At 41.2% G+C, this 20,835-nt stretch overlaps 1 protein-coding gene across 1 annotated transcript in view; it reads right to left on the bottom strand.

The window, feature by feature from the left end:
- LOC115476386 (protein kinase C-binding protein 1-like) overlaps positions 1-20,835 on the bottom strand; it is a 68,240-nt gene that overhangs the window by 25,181 nt on the left and 22,224 nt on the right. Inside the window, exon 3 of the mRNA XM_030212748.1 lies at positions 8,979-9,124. Within this exon, the coding sequence (XP_030068608.1) occupies positions 8,979-9,124 (146 nt within the window). The remainder of the gene's footprint in view (positions 1-8,978; positions 9,125-20,835) is intronic.

Raw genomic sequence — 20,835 nt, 5'->3', positions numbered from 1 at the left:
TAAAGAGTACTTTTCAGGTGAGATGCTTGAGAGATCAAGATTCCATGTGATCAAGCAATGGTTTTATGATAGATGTAAGGACAATATCAAATATGCCATGGCATAGGTTGTTCTACACTGCTGATTTGACATGAAGATGCCTCTTCATGAATCTAAAAATGATTGGACACTGAAGTCAGCACTCTATCTTTTGGGGCACAATAGACTGGAAGTGCAATGAGATGTATTCTGATGGAGGATGTTTGCAGTTCTAGACAAGAGAGATATTAGAGATATTGTAATACTAGGAAAAAATGCCCGTTTCTGAGCGGAAACGGGCGCTAGCAAGGGGCCCCCTCCCTCCGTCCCTCGAAGCTACTTGCCTTGTTCGCTGTGGGCCGTTTCGGCCCTCGAGTGTCAATAGCTCCGCCCTCGACGTCATGACGTTTTGACGCGAGGGCGGTGCAGACACTCCAGGGCACACCGGATATCTCGGGCGCCTCAACTTCCATGGAGGCTTCAGAACGTTGGGGTTGCCTTTTATATATATAGATGATGATTTAACAAGAACATTAACACGACCCGAATCAAGATGGCGTCGTGAACGGATGTCGGGTTAGCCCGCTCCTGAGGTTTTCCACAGACGCGCTGCTGTAGCGGAATTTTCTCTAACCTATCGATGGGGAAGAGAAAAGGAAAGGTGGCGGTTCCTACCTCCGTGGTCCCGCAGACTATTTCCACCACTCGCCAGACGACTCTGGACACTTTTGGGGTTGGCGACCCTGGAACTCGGACACCCACTTCGATGAACTCGGCCCCGTTGCGAGTGCAGCATTGAGGGAGTAACGCTCAGCCCTCCCTCTCACACTGCACCTCCGCGACCTGGAAGCGATTTGTTGCTCCTGGGGTCACGACGACTGGAACCATTGGAGAATTCTGCTTCTACAGAGGTTGTTGAGGGAGGACCCACGAGCACATCTACCCCGGACAGAGGAACAGCAATGCAGGACTCTCTTCGAGGATCTGCTACAACTGACCGGGAGATCGAGGCCGTGAGTACTGGAGTATTGAAAAGACCTGCAGTGGTTACAATGAATATATTGTGGGATGCTATCCAGGGAGTAAATAACAATCTTCTTCTGCTGAATTCTTCTTTAAAAAATGAAATCACCGATATAAAGAAATCTAATCAATTAATGGCTGAACAAGTTCAAGAGCAGAATGTTAAGACTCAAAAAATTGAAGGACAGATTGAGAAATTACAAAATTTAACAGAGGCCTTAATTAAGGAACGAGAAATCCAGGATCAAAAATTGGAATACCTTGAGAATAATGGACGGAGGAGTAACTTGAGATTTTTGAATTTCCCCAAATCTCCTTTAATTAATGCACTGGATATGTTGAAAAAATATTTCAAAGATATACTGGGACTCTCAGAAGAGGGTTATCCCCCTATAACGAGAACCCAGTATATTACTGGGACATTTTCATTACCTAAAGACAAACCTCAGGTGTCTCCTACCATGGAATTGAACCTCACAGAATTCCTGGAGTCTTCTCTTGATTTAATTACCGAACGCACTACATTGCTGGTGACATTCGCACTTGAACTTGACCGCAATAACATCTTGCGGTTATATTTCAGGCATATGAAGGATTTATTCATGGGTCAAAGAATACAAATTTTCCCTGATTTGGCGCGAGTCACTCAGAAGAAAAGAAAGGAATTTTTGATGTATAAACCATGGGTTTTAAAATTAGGTGGAACTTTTATTTTGAAATTTCCATGTAAATGTTGTATTACCTTGAATTTGGTGAGCTACCTTTTTTTTAACCCTAAGAAATGACTAGATTTCATTGAAGCAAAGGAAAAGAATGTTATACCCCAGGAATAGTACCCGTAATTAAGGTAATGCTGTTAGAATCGGCTGTGGCTGTTTGTAATTCCCGTCCGCTCAGTTAAAATAGGAAGGGGAAAGAGGGGGAAGAGAGGGAAGAAGGGGAGAAGAAGGGGGAAAGAGAGATTTTTTTTTTTCTGTTTCCCCTTATTTAAATACTTTAATGTTAGAATTTCCTAGCTCTTGATTCATTATGTTGTGGACAAAGTAAAAATTAGAAATATTTTTGACTCAAACTTGCAGGTAATTCTCTTGCTTTGTAATAAGTTTTTCTGTATTTCCTACATTTATGTTATATTGATATAAATGTAAAATTTAATAAATAAAGATTATAAATAGCAAGAACATTAACACAATAACCAAATTGTGAACATGAATTGCTATATGAATGCAAGTCTTAGACTCTTTTAAAAAAAAAAAAAAAAAAAAAAAAAAGATATGGAAGCCTATGAAGTTGAACACATTTGAAATTAGGTTTTACAGGAAAATAAGAAGAAGTTGAAAGGATAGGGTGAACAACGGAGAGATCCCAGAGGATTTGAACAGGAAAGTAATGGCTGTGGACAAAAACAAAGCAAAGAAACTGGTGATGTTTGGATACATTTGTAGGATAAAAGACATTAGGTTGATAAAAAGTGATATTTGGAAGAACTGAGAAAAAAAGGAAGGGCAAAAATAAAGGTGGCTGAGTAACATCCAGGAGTGAACTGAACTCCAAAGTGCAGTTACACATGGCTCAGAACAGGAAAGTACCTTGGGCAAGAAGTAAGGTTTTCACCACTGGCTCCAATGTTTCATAAGGATTGTGAAAAATTACAAGAGGACCTTACGAGACTTGGAGACTGGGCAGCTAAATGGCAGATGATGTTTAATGTGAGCAAGTGCAAGGTGATGCATGTGGGGAAAAAAGAACCCGAATTATAGCTACGTCATGCAAAGTTCCACGTTAGGAGTTACGGACCAAGAAAGGGATCTGAGTGTCGTCGTCGATAACACACTGAAACCTTCTGCTCAGTGTGCTGCTGCGGCTAGGAAAGCGAATAGAATGTTGGGTATTATCAGGAAAGGTATGGAAAACAGGTGTGAGGATGTTATAATGCCGTTGTATCGCTCCATGGTACGACCACACCTTGAGTATTGTGTTCAATTCTGGTCGCCGCATCTCAAGAAAGATATAGTAGAATTGGAAAAGGTGCAGCGAAGGGCGACTAAAATGATAGCGGGGATGGGACGATTTCCCTATGAAGAAAGACTAAGGAGGCTAGGGCTATTCAGCTTGGAGAAGAGACGGCTGAGGGGAGACATGGTAGAGGTATATAAAATAATGAGTGGAATGGAACAGGTGGATGTGAAGCATCTGTTCACGCTTTCCAAAAATACTAGGACTAGGGGGCATGCGATGAAACTACAGTGTAGTAAATTTAAAACAAATCGGAGAAAATTTTTCTTCACCCAACGTGTAATTAAACTCTGGAATTCGTTGCCGGAGAAAGTGGTGAAGGCGGTTAGCTTAGCAGAGTTTAAAAAGGGGTTGGACGGTTTCCTAAAGGACAAGTCCATAAACCGCTACTAAACGGACTTGGAAAAATCCAAAATTCCAGGAATAACATGTATAGAATGTTTGTACGTTTGGGAAGCTTGCCAGGTGTCCTTGGCCTGGATTGGCCGCTGTCGTGGACAGGATGCTGGGCTCGATGGACCCTTGGTCTTTTCCCAGTATGGCATTACTTATGTACTTATGATTATGATGTGCAATGATGATGATGATGTTTAGAGAACACTTTGCAGGACTTTGACCATTTAGTGAAGCACCAGATGGAAAATCTACCCATTTAAATGTGTAGGCATGTCTGATGGAAAGATTTCTTGCTGCCACCAAGACACCTTGAATAAACATTCATAGGCCCAGGTAAGCAACTAAATGCTGCTCAATTTCTACATTGTTAGGACCAATGACTTGTGCATGGGATGCAGAAAGAAGCCCTCACTCTGCATTATGAAAGCTGGAAAGGTTCGAAGCCTCCAAGGCAGAAGAATCACGATCCTTTTGAAAAGAGGGAACCAGTTCTGGATGAGGCCAGCATAGTACTATGAAGATCACTTCTACTGGGCATTTTTGGAAACTTGCACAGGGTTTTTGTTATTAGAGGAAGGGATGGATGGGAAAGCCTAGAGGAAGGTCAGGTCCAATTTATGGCTAGCATATTCCTCACAACAATCTATGGAGGGGTGTACTGAACTGTGGAACAGCTTTGCAATTTTGCTACTTAAAAACAGGTCTCCGAGTGGTTCTCCACTCTTAAAAAATATCTTACATGGTGTGAGGATCCAAGGACTACTCATGGGAGCTGAAAAACGTGGTTAAGCTCATCTGCAATCTGATTCTGAGTGTTCGAGAGGTGGTCTGCATAAATTTGCATGTGATGAAAAAAAATTTGTCCAAAATTTGTGCTGCCACACTACATAGACACAGGGAACTCAGCCTTCCCTTTCTGTTGACATAGAATATGGCATCGTGACTGTCCATCTGGATTAAAACTGAAATTTTGAGTAAGATCGGCAAATGCTCTTGGGGAGTAAAATGGTGTGTTGAGCGCCAGATGATTTGATATGGATTCACTTGTTCATCTTCTGACCACGCTCCTTGCACTGTATCTATTCTTTCACCTTGTCTCCAAAGAGGGGATCACCAGGGCATATCACATCTGCCAATCTAGTATACACATCTTCCTACAAGCCTGAAGTTCATAGCCATGCCAGTTATTTTGTAGCAATGGCAGAAGCTGAAATTCTCCAAGTGATGTCAACATCATTCACCGAGCGTATAAGATGGGTTCTACACTCATCTGCCTCCAAAGAGCAGTTGCTAGCTAGACTGTGATTTGAAAACTCTTCTAGATAGGTATGTATATTTTAAACCATGTAGAGCTGACGAGCTGCAATTCTTGCAGGAAAAAAAGGCACCCTGAAATACTCTCTCTCAAATGGTCCAGAATTGTCACATTTTTTTCCTATTACCAATTCAACTACTGTTGAAGAATGAGATAAGTGAATCTTGTTGGAACACAGGAGTTTGTTATATTTTGTATTTTAAATACACCTAATTAAAAACAGTGGGGTCTGCCATGTACTGGTATGGCTACTGTGGCCTTTGTGCCTTTATAAAAGTCAAGAGTCCAAGCATATCTGACCCACATTCTACTTCCAACTGTAGAAGAATGGGAACTTCTCTGGACTTGTTGAACAAATCAGACAGGAAATATTTTAAACAGGGAGATTCATACCAAGCAGGAAGAGGAGGAGGAAAGGGCTCAGAGAGAGTTCCTGTAGAATACTGTTCTTTGTCTAAAGAAGATTTCGATAAAAGAAAGTCAAGCTCTTGGTAAACTTCCAGGCCACTTTGAAAAATTTCCAAATGTGGTGATGAAGGAGGTAGTGTGCACCCTTTTTGCATTTATTAATCTGAAATAGACAGAAGAAACACTACTGGAGCTTGAGATGAAATAATGTGGCTGTGCAGAGATAACATCCATGGACAGACATCTGCACTGGGAGAGAAGACACTGGACAGATGGCACATCTTTACAGTAAACCTTGACAAAAGTAATCTTTTGCACAAGCAAGTGAAGTTTCTCTGGTAGAGGCAGCAAAACATGGAGAAGACTTTATCCATAACTGTGACAAGAACTGGAGTAGATGCCAGAGGAGACTGGATGGACAATCACTGCTCAGACGTACTATGATTGGGGAGCAAGATTGCATTTGCAATGGTTCCTGCAAACTAAACCATTCTAAACCTAATTCCTGTTTAGAAGAAATGGATCTATGGAATCTCAGCGGAAAATGGGTGTTGACGCCAGTATTTGGAGAGTAAAACCGGTGCAGGGCGGACTTCTACGGTCTGTGCCCTGATCGTGACTGAATAGATATGGAGGGGCTGGAGTGTAAATTTTAAGGGGCTTTGACGTTAGCTTCAGAACTTTTAGTACAGGAACAGTGCTGGGCAGACTTTTACAGTCAGTGCCCTGAGAAAGGCAGGGACAAATCAAAGTTGGGTATACATATAAAGTATTACATACCATGTAAAATGAGTTTATCTTGTTGGGCAGACTGGATGGACCGCTCAGGTCTACATCTGCCATCATTTACTACGTTACTATGTATTGCATCGGAAGTGTAATACTTTCACTGGTATATCTGTACTGGGAGTCAGCTGAAGTATCTGTGTTGATGGGAAAAGGTGAAAGTCAGCACTACGATTTTGTCATGCAGAAGAAGCCTATATTTGTTTGTACCTAGAGGCTGTGCTGACACTTCTCTAGATTTTAAAGGGCATCTTTGAAATTAACTTATTCCAATTGCAATTGTCTTACTCTGAAGACAATTCCATTGGAATAAGAAGTCTCAGTCAAGACTTGTGCTGATTCGGAAGAATACTGAACTTTTAAAGTCACTGCACATGAAGGGAAAGGCAACATCTACAGAAGATGATCTACTGGAGCACACAGAAACAGCCTTTCTTCTATCCTCTTCCTACACAAGGAGTTATCACTCTCTGTTCATAAATAAAGTTGATCTAGGTGGTACTTATTCAGGTGCATGCAGACAACCTTCCGCACTTAGACAAATCAGATTTTCAGAATGGGGATTCAAATTCTGGATTTTCTACTGCATGGCTGAAACCCAGACTTGGGTAGATATACTAATTGCATAAATAACATTTTCCAAAGGAAAAAGAAGATAAGTCATTTATTTTTAAGAACTGATGAACAATGTGGAGGAGTGGCCTAGTGGTTAGAGCACCGGTCTTGCAATCCAGAGGTGGCCGGTTCAAATCCCACTGCTGCTCCTTGTGATTTTGGGCAAGTCACTTAACCCTCCATTGCCTCAGGTACAAACCTAGATTGTGAGCCCTCCTGGGACAGAGAAATATCCAGTGTACCTGAATGGAACTCACCTTGAGCTACTACTGAAAAAGGTGTGAGCAAAATCTAAATAAATATATGGAATGTTGCTACTATTGAAGATTCTACATGGAATGTTGCCATAGTGGAGGAGTGGACTAGTGGTTAGAGCACCAGTCTTGCAATCCAGAGGTGGCCAGTTCAAATCCCACTGCTGCTCCTTGTGATCTTGGGCAAGTCACTTAACCCTCCATTGCCTCAGGTACAAACTTAGATTGTGAGTCTTCCTGGGACAGAGAAATTTCCAGAGTACCTGAATGTAATTCACCTTGAGCTACTACTGAAAAAGGTGTGAGCAAAATCCAAATAAATAAATGTCAGAAGACTAACAAGAGGTGACTCTCTGATTACATTGCTGCACATGCTCAGAACTTTACACTATTCTGTCCTGGTGCTTGATTATATACTGTCAATAGAAAACACAAACTATCATTCATTCAATGAACCGTCTGCATTTTTTGCACTATTTCTATAACAAGTTAATCCAAACTTTTCTGGTTACTTATCAGAGGATACATTTTTTTTTTCCTAAGAACTAGAAGGGCAAAGATGTGTGTGTAGTCACTTATGAATATACCACTATGCACTAAACAATTCCATTTACGTTTCTAATTTCAAAATTAAAATGCAATGCAGCAGTACTCAATTAAAAAAAAAACAAAATCAATAAGCATGATGCTACATGCTCAAAAGTTTGGACTTTAAAATGCCACAAAAAGGAAGATTTGACATCTGCAGAATTATTCACACTTACTTGTAGATTAGTAATTAAAAAATAAATAAATAAATTTTCAGAGTTGCTAGTTAGATTAGCACTTCACCATTTCAAAGCATATTACTGGCACATTTTGACATTTAGAAAAGTAGTTGTTAAGGTGAGGTAAATGTCACACTTTTATTGCTCCTTAATTTACCATGGGAGTGATTAACCTGCACTCTCTCTGTACCGTAGACTGTCACTCCTGTGGTGTATGAATAACGCTGCTTGCGATCAGCCTCAAAAGCAACATTATTCATTGTGCCCAGGAGCTTCAGGCTGCTAAGCTGCAGGGCACTGCTCCCAGGTCACAACTGAAAGAGGTTGGCCGATGTAATATAAAACTCCCCCTTCCTTCCTTCCGATGTCCCCTTCCATCGTCACACTCTCATCCTCCAGATGCTCCTTCATCAAAAAAACTTTCCTCAATGTCCTCATCACATACTGCCTCCTCCTGATGCCTCTCGAAGCCTACCCTGAAAAATCCCTAGGGTCTAGTGGGTATGGGGCAGAAGCGATCCCTAGTTACTCCTGTCCCTGCTGGCACTATGTTCAAAATGGTGGCAGCAACTCCTTGTAGTAGCATCACAGTACTACCACTAGAGGTCAGTACAGATAGGACAGCGAGAGAAAGGAGACTTTTAAATTAGAATGGCTGGCCCTTTAAGAAAGGGACTGGGTCCACTGGGTTGCAGCTTAATAGTTCGATGCTCCTAGTCAGGAAAAACGTCAGCATTTTACTAGCATCATTTTTCCAGGTGTAACACTGCTTGCAGTATTCACCGCAAGCTGTGTTAACTTACATAGTAATGAGGTGTTGTGCATGCACTGCATCTCATTACTATGTATCCCATGGTGACTTAAATTAATCTGCATTACAGTAATCTAAAGTACATTAACATACATTATGACCATAACACACCTTAATAACTACCCCCTTTAATTCCTATGATATACATCTATATAAAAGATAACTTTCTAATTTATAGTGTCTCTGTCTAGGCACAGCATGTTAACAGTTCATATTCAACTGTTCTTGAACAAACAAGATAAAAAGATTTGATGTAACCACATGAATATTGATTCATTAGTGATTTAATATCCACTTTTAACACCACCCCACTTTGCAAGGTATTCTGCTTAATGGGCTATTTGCACCTGGATTTCTTTTATCACATCCAATATTCCAATTTTCTCATCAGCTTTCATTTTCTGATTAAATTAAAGATCTGCTTACCCTAAAATTGCAATAACTTACTCTTTTCAGGTAATAGTTCAATATTTATTCACAGTATTAGAGGAGTTAAATTAGCTTTGCATATTTTTAGTCACACTTTGAAAGAAGCGTAACGACTTGGCTGTAAGGTGCACTTGGTTTACCTGCTCCTTATTACTATTGAGCAGCCCAGGCTTCTTTTTCTTCTTGATGGGGCTAGCAGAGTTGTCTTGTGGAGAGTGACCATTTGAAGAATGCTGAGGACTGGGAAGTTTCCTTTTCTGGGTCACACGTTCTGCAGAGCAAGCATCTGTAAGAAAAATACATAAAACATAGCACAAGAGAGGCAGAGACATATCGGAACATCAAAAGTGGCTAACTATGCACTAAAACTGATGCAAATTCCTGCACAAATTTCTTTTTTTTAACAAGGGCCATCACTGTAGTACTTTTTTTTTAGTTAATACTGAAGGCAGCAGTAATATTGAGGGCTGGAAGATAATCTTGGTTTTGTGAAAAGGAGCACATAGAATTATGTATGGGATATGTGGAAATTAAAAAGAGTAAGACTTTACTTCCCAAGGACCGTTTTTCGCATATTGGTAAAATCAATGGTTCTCAGTCATCTTGACTACTGCAATGCACTCCACGCTGGCTGCAAGGAGTATATAATCAAGAAACTTCAGACAGCCCAGAACACTGCAGCTAGACTCGTACTCGGTAAAACAAAATATGAAAGTGTCAAACCCCTATGAGAGAAGCTACATTGGCTCCCACTCAAAGAACGCATCACGTTCAAAATATGTACTCTAGTTCACAAAATCATCCACGGTGACACTCCAGCCTACATGACAGATCTGATAGACCTACCACCAAGGAATGCCAAAAAATCATCCCGCACATTCCTTAACCTTCACTTCCCTAATTGCAAAGGTCTAAAATACAAACTAATTCATGCGTCAACATTTTCCTATCTGAGCACACAATTTTGGAATGAACTGCCACGCAACTTAAAAACGGCCTATGAACTGATTACCTTCCGCAAACTTTTGAAGACCCACCTCTTCAAAAGAACCTACCACACAGATTAATACATGTGAACCCTCCTTATGAAACTAGAACTGTCCTACTCTAAGACTTGCTAAGACATTATCTGGTTTTATTATTACCACCGTATAAGATCCTTTTGCTATACTAAATGTATTTTCTCATATAGATTTCCACAACTCATGTTGAATTGTAAGCCACATTGAGCCTGCAAAAAGGTGGGATAATGTGGGATACAAATGCAATAAATAAAATAAAAATAAATAAATATGTAAATTAGGCTAGATGCACAAACAAAAAGGGTGGAAAAGAACCAAAGTCCAAGAGATCAGTCCAAACACCAGAATTTTAAACTTGATTTTATTCGAGTCGGACACTACACGTATTTTTGACCAGATATCCACACGCTCCACCGTCAATCGATATAAAGCTGAGCACTCATTGACTGACCCCTGAGGAAGGCTCTCGTAGCCGAAACACGGACCGTGTAGGGTCCAAATAAAGTTGTACTTGGAGCATCTTATCCTGGTGTTTGGACTGATCTCTTGGACTTGGCTCTTTTCCACCCTTTCTGTTTGGGTTTCATTTCTGTGGAGAGTGTGAACCCCATTTGTCTTTTTCAATTAGGCTAGATGCAACATCTGACAATTTTCCCAATCATTACTGATGAAGAACTGCACAAACTTAAAAAGCTAAAGCTGCCATTTTCAGCCATTCCCAAAATGTGACCGTAATCCTCCTGCTTGAAACACACTAGAAATGAAGCAAATAATTTACACAGCAACTGTGCTTTATCCATGAAATAAGGTCACCTTGGCTACTGTGATAAAGTATAGTCCATGGGCTCCTGAGATGAAGCCAAGTAAAAGCAGTCTGAATCTGTGACAGATTAGGAACCCTGGTCTGAACATGCTAAAGTGACCAATGTTCCTCGTATCAGAACTGCCTTCTCCTGGAGGATGGAGAAACATGTTACAATAGGGCCTAGGTGGTCATTTAAAAACAAAAACAGAAAGAAAAAAATGAATTCTTAGATGTAGTGAACTGCCCTTATTTTTCCCACCTTGCTCACACAATGGTGGCACCAGTAATAAGTTTTATACAGATTATTATAGTGTCACATAAATCTCAACACTCTGAATTTGTCTCCTGCCACATCCAGCTATTTTATCTGAAAAATTAGATGACCCATTTATGTAATGCTGATAGTGAACTGATTAAACTTCCATCACAGAATATTTCCTCCTGGTGCCTCCAACAATCCTTTGAAGGGTTTAACAAAAAGAGAAAGGCCATAGGTCTAAGAGCTATGTATTTTCTTTACTCCCTCCACATAGGATTACCATATTTTGTCCCCCAAAAATGACACATGCCCCGCCCACCACACACCCCGCCCCCTTTCACACCCTCACTCCGCCCCGTCACATTTTCCCCTCCCCCCGTCACACACCCCGTCACCCCCTCCCCTTACCTACTGCCCTGGTGGTCTAATTACCTCTTCGGGGCAGGAAAGAGCCCCCTCTTTCCTGCCCGGAGCACTGCCGATTGCATCCTTCCTGTTGGTGATCTCGGCGCCGATTCAAAATGCCCGCCGAGAGTTGAAGTCTCGCGAGGTCACGTCAACTCTCAACGGCCATTTTGTATCGGCGCCAAGATCACCAGCAGGAAGGATGCATGCAGGGCAGCGCTCCGGGCAGGAAAGAGGGGGGCTCTTTCCTGCCCCGAAGGCGGAAGAGGTCATTAGATCACTAGGGCAGTAGTAACTATGGGGAGGGGAGGCTAGCAATCTGCCCGTTTTTCCGGATTTCTGGACAAACGGCCAGATTGGCAAAACCCGCCCAGCTGCCCGGACATGTCCTCAAAAAGAGGACACGTCCGGGTAAATCCGGACATATGGTAAACCTACCTCCACAGAAAAACATGTGCCACCCTTAGCTCATGCAACAGTTAAGCCGAAAGGCAACAGCAAAGAGAAGATCCAACCCACTGTGATTCATCATTCATATCCACTAGATGTCAGAGGTGACATCAGCATCTCTTAAAGGCACATACTCCCAACTAAACACCTACTACATAACAAGATAGATACCATTAACCAGAGAGTCAAGGCCCACACCTTGGGACCAGAATCATAGGTGCATATTTAACTTTAAAAATTAGCTAGCATGTATTACATACGTTCCAGAGTGCAGATGGAAAGCCTGGATTTATTAAAAAAAAAAAAAAGTGCTACTAACGTAAAAGATTTGTTTTTAAGATGTGGCAAATTATGAAACCTTTTACTAAGCCGTGATAAAGGGGGGCCTGCGCTAGCATCAGCACGTGTTTTTGGCACACGCCGAGGCCCCCTTTTATCGCAGCGGGTAAAAGGCTGTCACTTTTTTTCCCTATGAAATGGGCGTGCAGTAAGTGAACCACTTGCTGAGTGGCTATTTTAGGGGGGAGCATTTACTGCCACACACTGAGGTGGCGACAAGGGCTCCTATGCTAACCCGGCAGTAGCCCGGCAGCATGCAACACTGCCTGATTACCGCCAGGTAAACACCGGCGCTACAAAAATATAAAAATATTTTTGTAGCATCAGAAATGGCATGCGCTGGGGGGGGGGGGGGAACTACCGCCAGGCTGCTGCGGTAGCCCGGTGGCAGTTCCGGACTAGCGAGCGGCAAGCCCATGATGGGCTTACTGCTGCTTAGTAAAAGACCCTATAAGTTGTGATAATTGTTCTTTGCTGTCATTGATTGGTTTATCTTATTTTGTAATTCTTTTTTGTTTTGATGTTTTTAGTTCATTGTAATTTTGTTTTATGCTAATGTTATTCTGTGTTGTTGCTTGCAAAATGCAGTTAAATATTATAATAAACTAAACTGAAAAAGGAGTAGAGTTTAAGACTACTATAAAATTTTGGACAGAACAAGAAAATATGAACAAGGGAGTACAAGTAGATTAGACCAGTGTTTATTTATTTATTGTACTTGTATCCCACATTTTCCCACTTATTTGCAGGCTCAATGTGGCTTACAAGGTCCCATTATGGCAATCGCCATTCCAGGGTGAAAGTGAAACTGAAAGGAATACCAGGCTCTCTGTCAGCTGCAGGTATTCCATAGAGACCAGATGTAAACAGAAAATAGTCAGAAACTAGGTGGAGTGTTGATGTGTTATAAATAACTATTGTTCCATTTCGTATGCCTTGTTGAAGAGATAGGTCTTCAAAGATTTACGAAAGTTAGTTATTTCTTAAATTGTTTTTAAGTTATGTGGCAAAGCATTCCATATCTGCGTGCTCATATAGGAAAAGCTGGCTGCATGTGTTAGTTTATATTTTAAACCTTTACAGCTGGGGAAGTGTAGGTTAAGAAATGTGCGTGCGGATTTTTTGGCATTTCTGGGTGGCAGGTCGATGAGGTCTAGCTTGTAGGCCGGGGCATCTCCGTGAATGATTTTATGAACTAGAGTGCAGATTTTGAACGTGATTCGTTCTTTAAGTGGAAGTCAGTGTAGTTTTTCTCTTAGGGGTTTTGCACTTTCATATTTTGTTTTTCCGAATACGAGTCTGGCTACGGTGTTCTGGGCTGTTTGAAGTTTCTTAATGATTTGCTCTTTGCAGCCAGCGTAGAGTGCATTGCAGTAGTCTAGGTGACTCAGCACCATTGATTGTATCAGGTTGCGAAAAATGATCCTTGGGAAGAAAGGTTTTACTCTTTTGAGTTTCCACATTGAGTGGAACATCTTCTTAGTTGTATTCTTCACATGACTTTCAAGTGTGAGATTTCGATCAATGGTAACTCTGAGAATTTTCAGTGTGTTTGAAATGGGCAGGGAAATGTTTGGTGTGGTTATAGTGGTGAGCTTACTTGTGTTATGTTGTGAAGTGAGTATAAGACATTGTGTTTTTTTCTGCATTAAGTTTTAGCTGAAATGCATCCGCCCAAGAATGCATGATTTGTTTCCCAAAGTCAGTCCTGGAGTACCCCCTTGCCAGGCAGGTTTTCAGGATATCCACAATGAATATGCATGAAAGAGATTTGCATATCATGGAGGCAGTATATGCAAATCAAATTCATGCATATTCATTATGGATACCCTGAAACCCTGACTGGCAAGGGGTAGTCCAAGAACGACTAATTCAGGAGGTAGGCAACTCTGGCTCCTGAGCCAGTTGTTCATAGATCTCAAAATCCAGTAAGCCTAACAAAATATAGATTTTTATTAGCTGCTAGTACGGTTTCCCAAGTAACGCAGTTTTGCACTTTGCTATTTCCGAATTGTAATGGGGTGAAATGTAAGAAATATTTGGAAAGTTTGGAATGGGATACCGACCTGTATAAAATCTGTTCACTCTCATTTCTTTATTTAGGAAACACTTTAAGACTTATTTGCTTTCAGATATGGACACAGCCTGACTGGTGATCAACTTCTGATTTAGTTTGTCTTTTTAGGTATGGTCTATACTATGTAATTCCATCCGAATGGGATCTCACTTGTTTTTGTAATCTGCAATGAATCCATACAGAGATACTGCAGAATATGTCATACATAGTATAGTATGTCCACAACGACTATGTACAAGATACTTTCGTGCAAATAATGCATGCAAATACATCTTTTGCATAACGGAAGGATTGGTGACCAAACAACTCACAAACTATTTAAATAAATTCTCAATACTCCACGACTCCCAGTCTGGATTTCGGTCTAACCACAGTACTGAAACAGTACTAGTTACACTCATGACTAAATTCAAACAAATGATTGCAACTGGAAAAAACATACTCCTCCTACAATTTGACATGTCAAGCGCTTTCAACATGGTTGATCATGGAATACTACTACATATCCTTGAGTACTTCGGAATTGGAGGTAACGTTCTCAACTGGTTCAAGGGATTCCTAACCACATGATCATATCAAGTAACATCAAACTCGACTACTCCAGCCACATGGATACCTGAATGTGGAGTTCCACAGGGATCCCCCCTCTCGCCGACTCTATTCAACTTAATGATGATACCCTTGGCCAAACTATCATCAAACCAAAACCTCAACCCATACATATACGCAGACAACATAACGATCTACATCCCATTTAAACAAGATTTAAAGGAAATTTCCAATGACATCAACCAAAGTCTCCATATCATGCATTCATGGGCGAATGCATTTCAGCTGAAACATAATGCAGAAAAAACCCAATGCCTAGTACTTACCTCTCAACATAACACGAACAAATTCACCACCATAAACACACCAAATCTGAACCTTCCAATTTCAGATACCCTAAAAATTCTTGGAGTTGCCATCGATCGACACCTAACACTTGACAGCCATGCGAAAAACACAACCAAGATGTTCCACTCAATGTGGAAACTAAAAAGGAGTTAAGACCTTTCTTCCCAAGGACTGTCTTCCATAACCTGGTACAATCAATGGTGCTCAGTCATCTAGACTACTGCAACGCACTCTATGCCAGCTGTAAAGAGCAAATAATCAAGAAACCTCAGACAGCCCAGAACACTGCAGCTAGACTCATATTCGGTAAAACAAAATATGAAAGTGCGAAACCCCTACGAGAAAAACTACACTGGCTCCCACTTAAAGAACACATCACATTCAAAGTTTGCTCCCTAGTCCACAAAATCATCCACGGAGACGAACCAGCCTACATGTCAGACCTGATAGACTTACCACCCAGGAATGCAAAAAGAACATCCCGCACATTCCTTAATCTGCACTTCCCCAAATGCAAAGGTCTAAAATACAAACTAATGCATGCGTCAAACTTTACTTACCTGAGCACACAGTTATGGAACGCACTGCCACACAACTTAAACGATTTACGAACTAACCAACTTCCGCAAACTACTGAAGACCCATCTCTTTAATAAGGCATACCACAAAGATCAACAAATGTGAACATACACCACTCCTCCACATATACTCAGAACTGTCCTATAATATCTGCTTGTTATATTACTATCATGTCTTGCCATTACCATGTAACCCAGGATTCTTCTGTAACACTAAATGTCTATTTTCTAACTTAATTCCACCATTCATGATGTATTGTAAGCCACACTGAGTCTGCAAGGAGGTGGGAAAATGTGGGATACAAATGCAATAAATAAATAACCATCACTTTATGATCCCTGTGCAAATCTATAATCATACCAAAATCAATGGTGGACAAGAAAGTGACTTGGTGATCTTATTAGCAAAAGGTAGAATCAGACAAGCACCATGTAGGAAAAAAAAATGGATTGCACTTAAATCACTTCTTACCAAAGCCAAGACTTAACTTTCAAAAACTGTATAAAGGCTATATATTGAAAATATTAAGTTACACTAGAGTTGAAAGTAGTTCAAGTGTAACTTCGATGGATGAAGGCATGGAGTGATCAAATGATACAGCCTTCATAAAAAGGTTCATAAGGAAACTAGCATAAAATGGAAATAAGACAGAACCAACCTGGGATAGGCACAGTCAAGGGAAGAAGGTTTTAATCTAAGAAGTATTGGGCTATAGTCCCAAACAGCACAAAAAAAGTACTAAAAATACAAAAACGTCGAGCCCGTAGTATCAAGCACTTCATGATCAAACAAATAAGGTGTTCATTTTCAATGCAGACGGATGTCTTAAAATGCCTAAAAAGGTCCATCTGCTAAAAATGTCCAAATCCTGATTTTGGAAAGTCAGAATTTGGACGGTTCACACTGCAGTTCATCCAAATAGGAAGTGGCGGGTTGTAGTTGTCTTTTGAGAAGGACTAAGGAGGGCCTGAAAGTAGGGCATCCAACAAGGATTTTTGAAAGGGAAGAAACGTCCATGTCTAAAAAGAAGGACGTTTTTATCTAGACCTGTTTCAGTCACGCCCAAGTTACAAAGCGTTGCTCTAATTGAGCAGCTGACCACTGGAGGGATTAAGGCATGACCTCTCCTTAATCCCCCAATAGCTGTTGTCCATTTCTCTCTTTCCCACCTGAAAGTGAAACTCAAAGGAATACCAGGCTCTCTGTCAGCTGCAGGTATTGTAGCCATTCTGAACAAAGACAAGACTACCAACGGAGTGGGCAAAGAATAACAGTGTCCCACAAATAATCTCAAGAGCAAAAAGTGGGAACAGAACCAGGCACTTAAATGGACCAGGACGGTCAAAGACTCTACAAGGTACCCCTGTTTCAGCACTCCATGTGCCTTCCTCAGGAGTCTATATAAAAGATATAGATTAAACAATTCAACAAGTACATTAAAATCAATTTTAAAAAGTTAAATTGGGGAACAATAAAGTATAAAAAGGTAATTGATTGTAAAACGATGAAGGGCTAAGTCAATTTACATAAAATATGAGATGATGTAGCTAATATATAACATTCTGAATGTAACTGGTATATGTAGATCATACACCTATATGAATGGATCTTAAAACAATGTATTGTAACTAGTACATCAAAGTTCAACAATTATTCGGTTGGTTCTTAGAACAATGAATTATAGTTAAAGACATGGCTAGTATATGTTTTTGTCTTGCATTCGTCTTTTTCAGCACAACACCCTCACCTCCCGTCAGATTTGCTTCGTCCCTTGTCCCGATATTTAGACACTTTTCCACTTTGCTTATTCTGTCCCATCTCAGTGAAGCAGCCTAAGCTTTCTCTGTTCCATTTTTTAGACCAAGATATCTACGCCCAGTGACTATCTGGTATGCTTTGTCAGACACTTTTTTTTTTTTTTTTAAAGAGATAAAGCAATAAGGTTAGTTCTAGATATACTTTTCATTCTATATTGTCAAATGCACCACCATCTATCACACCTTTAAGCTTTGGTCATATGCTTAACGCTATAAGTACTCGACGGCCATTTCAATAAATTAAATATTGTATTCCATAGCACCAGGATGGTTTTGTTTACCCCAGGGGCGTATCTGGAATCCGGCGGTAGGGGGGGCCACAGCCAGAGAGGGGGGGCACATTTTTGCCTCCTTCCCCCCCCCCCCCCCCCGCCTCTCTCCACCCCCTCCCCGCCGTCAACCCTCCCCCGCTGCTTACTTTTGCTGGCGCCGAGGTCCGACCCGCAATCTCCGTTTTTCGTCTTCCTCCGTGGCCATGCTTCCAGGAAGTAACGCTGCAGTGCTGATTCGTTGAATCCAGTTCTACATCTGACGTCAGACGCCGAACTGGATTCAACGAATCAGCACTGCAGCGTTACTTCCTAGGAAGCATGGCCACGGAGGAAGACGAAAAACGGAGATTGCGGGTCGGACCTCGGCGCCAGCAAAAGTAAGCAGCGGGGGAGGGTTGACGGCGGGGAGGGGGGCCAGGGCGAAATCTGCGGGGGCCCAGGCCCCTGTGGCCCCACGCAGATACGCCCCTGGTTTACCCAACATGATTTATTATGTTTTTGACGTTCTAAAAACATATACTAGCCATGTCTTATCTAGAATTCATTGTTCTAAGAACCAACCAAATAAATGTTGAACTTTGATGTACTAGTTACAATACATTGTTTGAAGAACCATTCATATAGGCTTTTGATCTACAAATACCAGTTACATTTAGAATGTTATATATTAGCTACATCATCTCATATTATGTAAATTGACTGCATTAGCACTTCATCATTTTACAAATCAATTACCGTTTTATACTTTGTTTCACAATTTAATTATGTTTTTAACTGATTTTAATTTACTCGTTGAATTGTTTAATTGTCCTATATCTTTTATATAGACTCCTGAGAAAGGCACATGGAGTGCCAAAACAGGGTACCTTGTAGAGTCTTCAATAAATTCGGACTTTGACCATCTCCTGTCTGTTTTTTTTGAAGTGCCTGATTCTGTTCCCACTTTTTTCTTGCTCTTGCCATTTTGAACAAAGCATCAGCCAAGTCAGAGGAGGAGCCTAGCGGTTAATGCAGTGGACTCTGTATGTATGTATGTATGTGTGTGTGTGTGTGTGTGTATATATATATATATATATATATATATATATATATATACTAGCCGTTGAGCCCGTAAAAAGGGGCTGGTATTGAGGTTTTCCTACCCCCGCGGTCACCACCGCTCCCCTCCCTCCCGCGAAGTCGCCACCGCTTCCCCCCCCCTTGAAGTCGCCGCTGCCGCCACCCCTCCACCTGGCCCGGGCCCTCTCTTCCCTTCTGAACTTACACATCCATTCGCCGAACGCAGCAACGCACATCAGCTGAGCTGCCCCTTCCTTCTCTGCCTGTGTGTATCCCGCCCTCGCTGACGTTACGTCACAGGAGGGCGGGGCCACAGGCAAAGAAGGAAGGGCTCAGTGCAGCTCAGCTGATGTGCGTTGCTGTGTTCGGCGAATGGATGTGTAAGTTCAGAAGGGAAGAGAGGGCCCGGGCCGGGTGGCGGCAGCAACCTCGGCGGCGCAGTTTCCCTCTCTGTCCCGCCCCCCCCCCCCCCCCCCGTCATCACGTATTGACGCGGGGGCGGGACAGAGAAGGAAGTCTCTACTGCGCATTTGCGAGTGAGTCGGTCACTCGCCATTTATATGTTTGATATTCTGAATCTTCCAAAAACAGAAAAATACCTACTGTTATACAAGACACTTGCAAGCCTGAAGGCTATTGAAGTGGTGTACATTTAGGCATAGTAGGCATTTTTCAGGTCCTCTGTACTGCAGGGGCATCTGTATAGCCATACTTTGGAAAAAGATGCCAGGCTTTCAGGTTTCTCATTCAAAAGTTGTATGTTTCACTTTGGAAAATGGCTATTGATGTTGAATGTTTTCAGTGCAAAAACGCCCATCTTTTGGCCATAATCGAACAGGAAATGTAGACATTTTTCCTGTTTGATTACGGATGGGGGGTTTTTTGGACTTAAGAGATTTTATTTGAAAATGCCCCTCTAAACTTTCAATAATCACCTGAAGTAAGGGATCTCGGAAGCCTACAATCACTCAATCAGTCTCATGGTGGATTTTCAACATAGAAAGTATCATGAAATTGTTAAAGGTTTCCCCGAGATGAACATAAAGATTTGGCTGAGGAATACAGACAGAGAGGTTGATATATACAAAGGTATTCAGGTGCCAAACTAGGTAGGATTTTAAAAATAAAACAATAGAAGCTTAAATGCAACGCTTGCTTTTATAGGGATCCAACGCAACAGAAATAGGGTAGCACGATCAGCTGATTTACCGTCAAAGACCAGTTTAGCAATAGCATTCTGCTCAATCTGGAATCTGAATAACTGATGGTCTGGAAGGCCTAGCAAAACAATATTACAGTAATGAAATTATGTTGGAATAATGGCCAATTGCAAATGAGATGGATCCAAGAGTGATTTAATCCTATACAGTAGTTTTTAGATTGGCTTCCAAATTATTCCATTTCTATGCTGTTCCACATTTAACCTGGAATCTATCACTCCTAGTCACTGTTCCCTCTAAGCTGAGTGGGAGTCCTCCACCTACAGTCCTGCCAGGGGAGGGGAGGTGCTGTTTCACTATCACATTTCCAATAGTGAGCGAGAGGCAAGCTCCACAGGACTCCAAGGAACTTGTGTGCCCCTAGCAATTTAAAACATATTGAAGCCCCACCCCCAACCGGCAACAATGCGGTTTATTTATTCATTCACTCGATTTTATAACCCGTCCTACAGACCATGCCCAGAATGGGTTACAAGGTTTACATTAAGTAGGCAGTGAACTTGCTCTTGAATATACTTCAATTTCAATTAAATCAAGTCACATTTAATTACCAGGCTTTTATAAAATCTGGAGAGAAAAAAAAAAAAAAACTTCAGATACTCAGTCTTTGTGTCCTTTATAAACACTTTATTAGCTGGACGAGTGCTCATCAATCTAAAAACTTCCTTTAATTTATTTTTTAATCAATTTTATATGTTTTTTTCTTAAAAGGTAATTTTTTTTATAATCAACAGAATTCTCAATATTCCTTACCTGTGAAATCTCAAATCATAAAGATAAGTGTCCTAGCTTCCTT

Source organism: Microcaecilia unicolor, chromosome 8 (genome assembly GCF_901765095.1).
Source record: "Microcaecilia unicolor chromosome 8, aMicUni1.1, whole genome shotgun sequence".
Taxonomy (NCBI): Eukaryota; Metazoa; Chordata; class Amphibia; order Gymnophiona; family Siphonopidae; genus Microcaecilia; species Microcaecilia unicolor.
The sequence above is the reverse complement of the archived record's forward strand: the minus strand, read 5'-3'. Positions and strand labels throughout refer to the sequence as shown.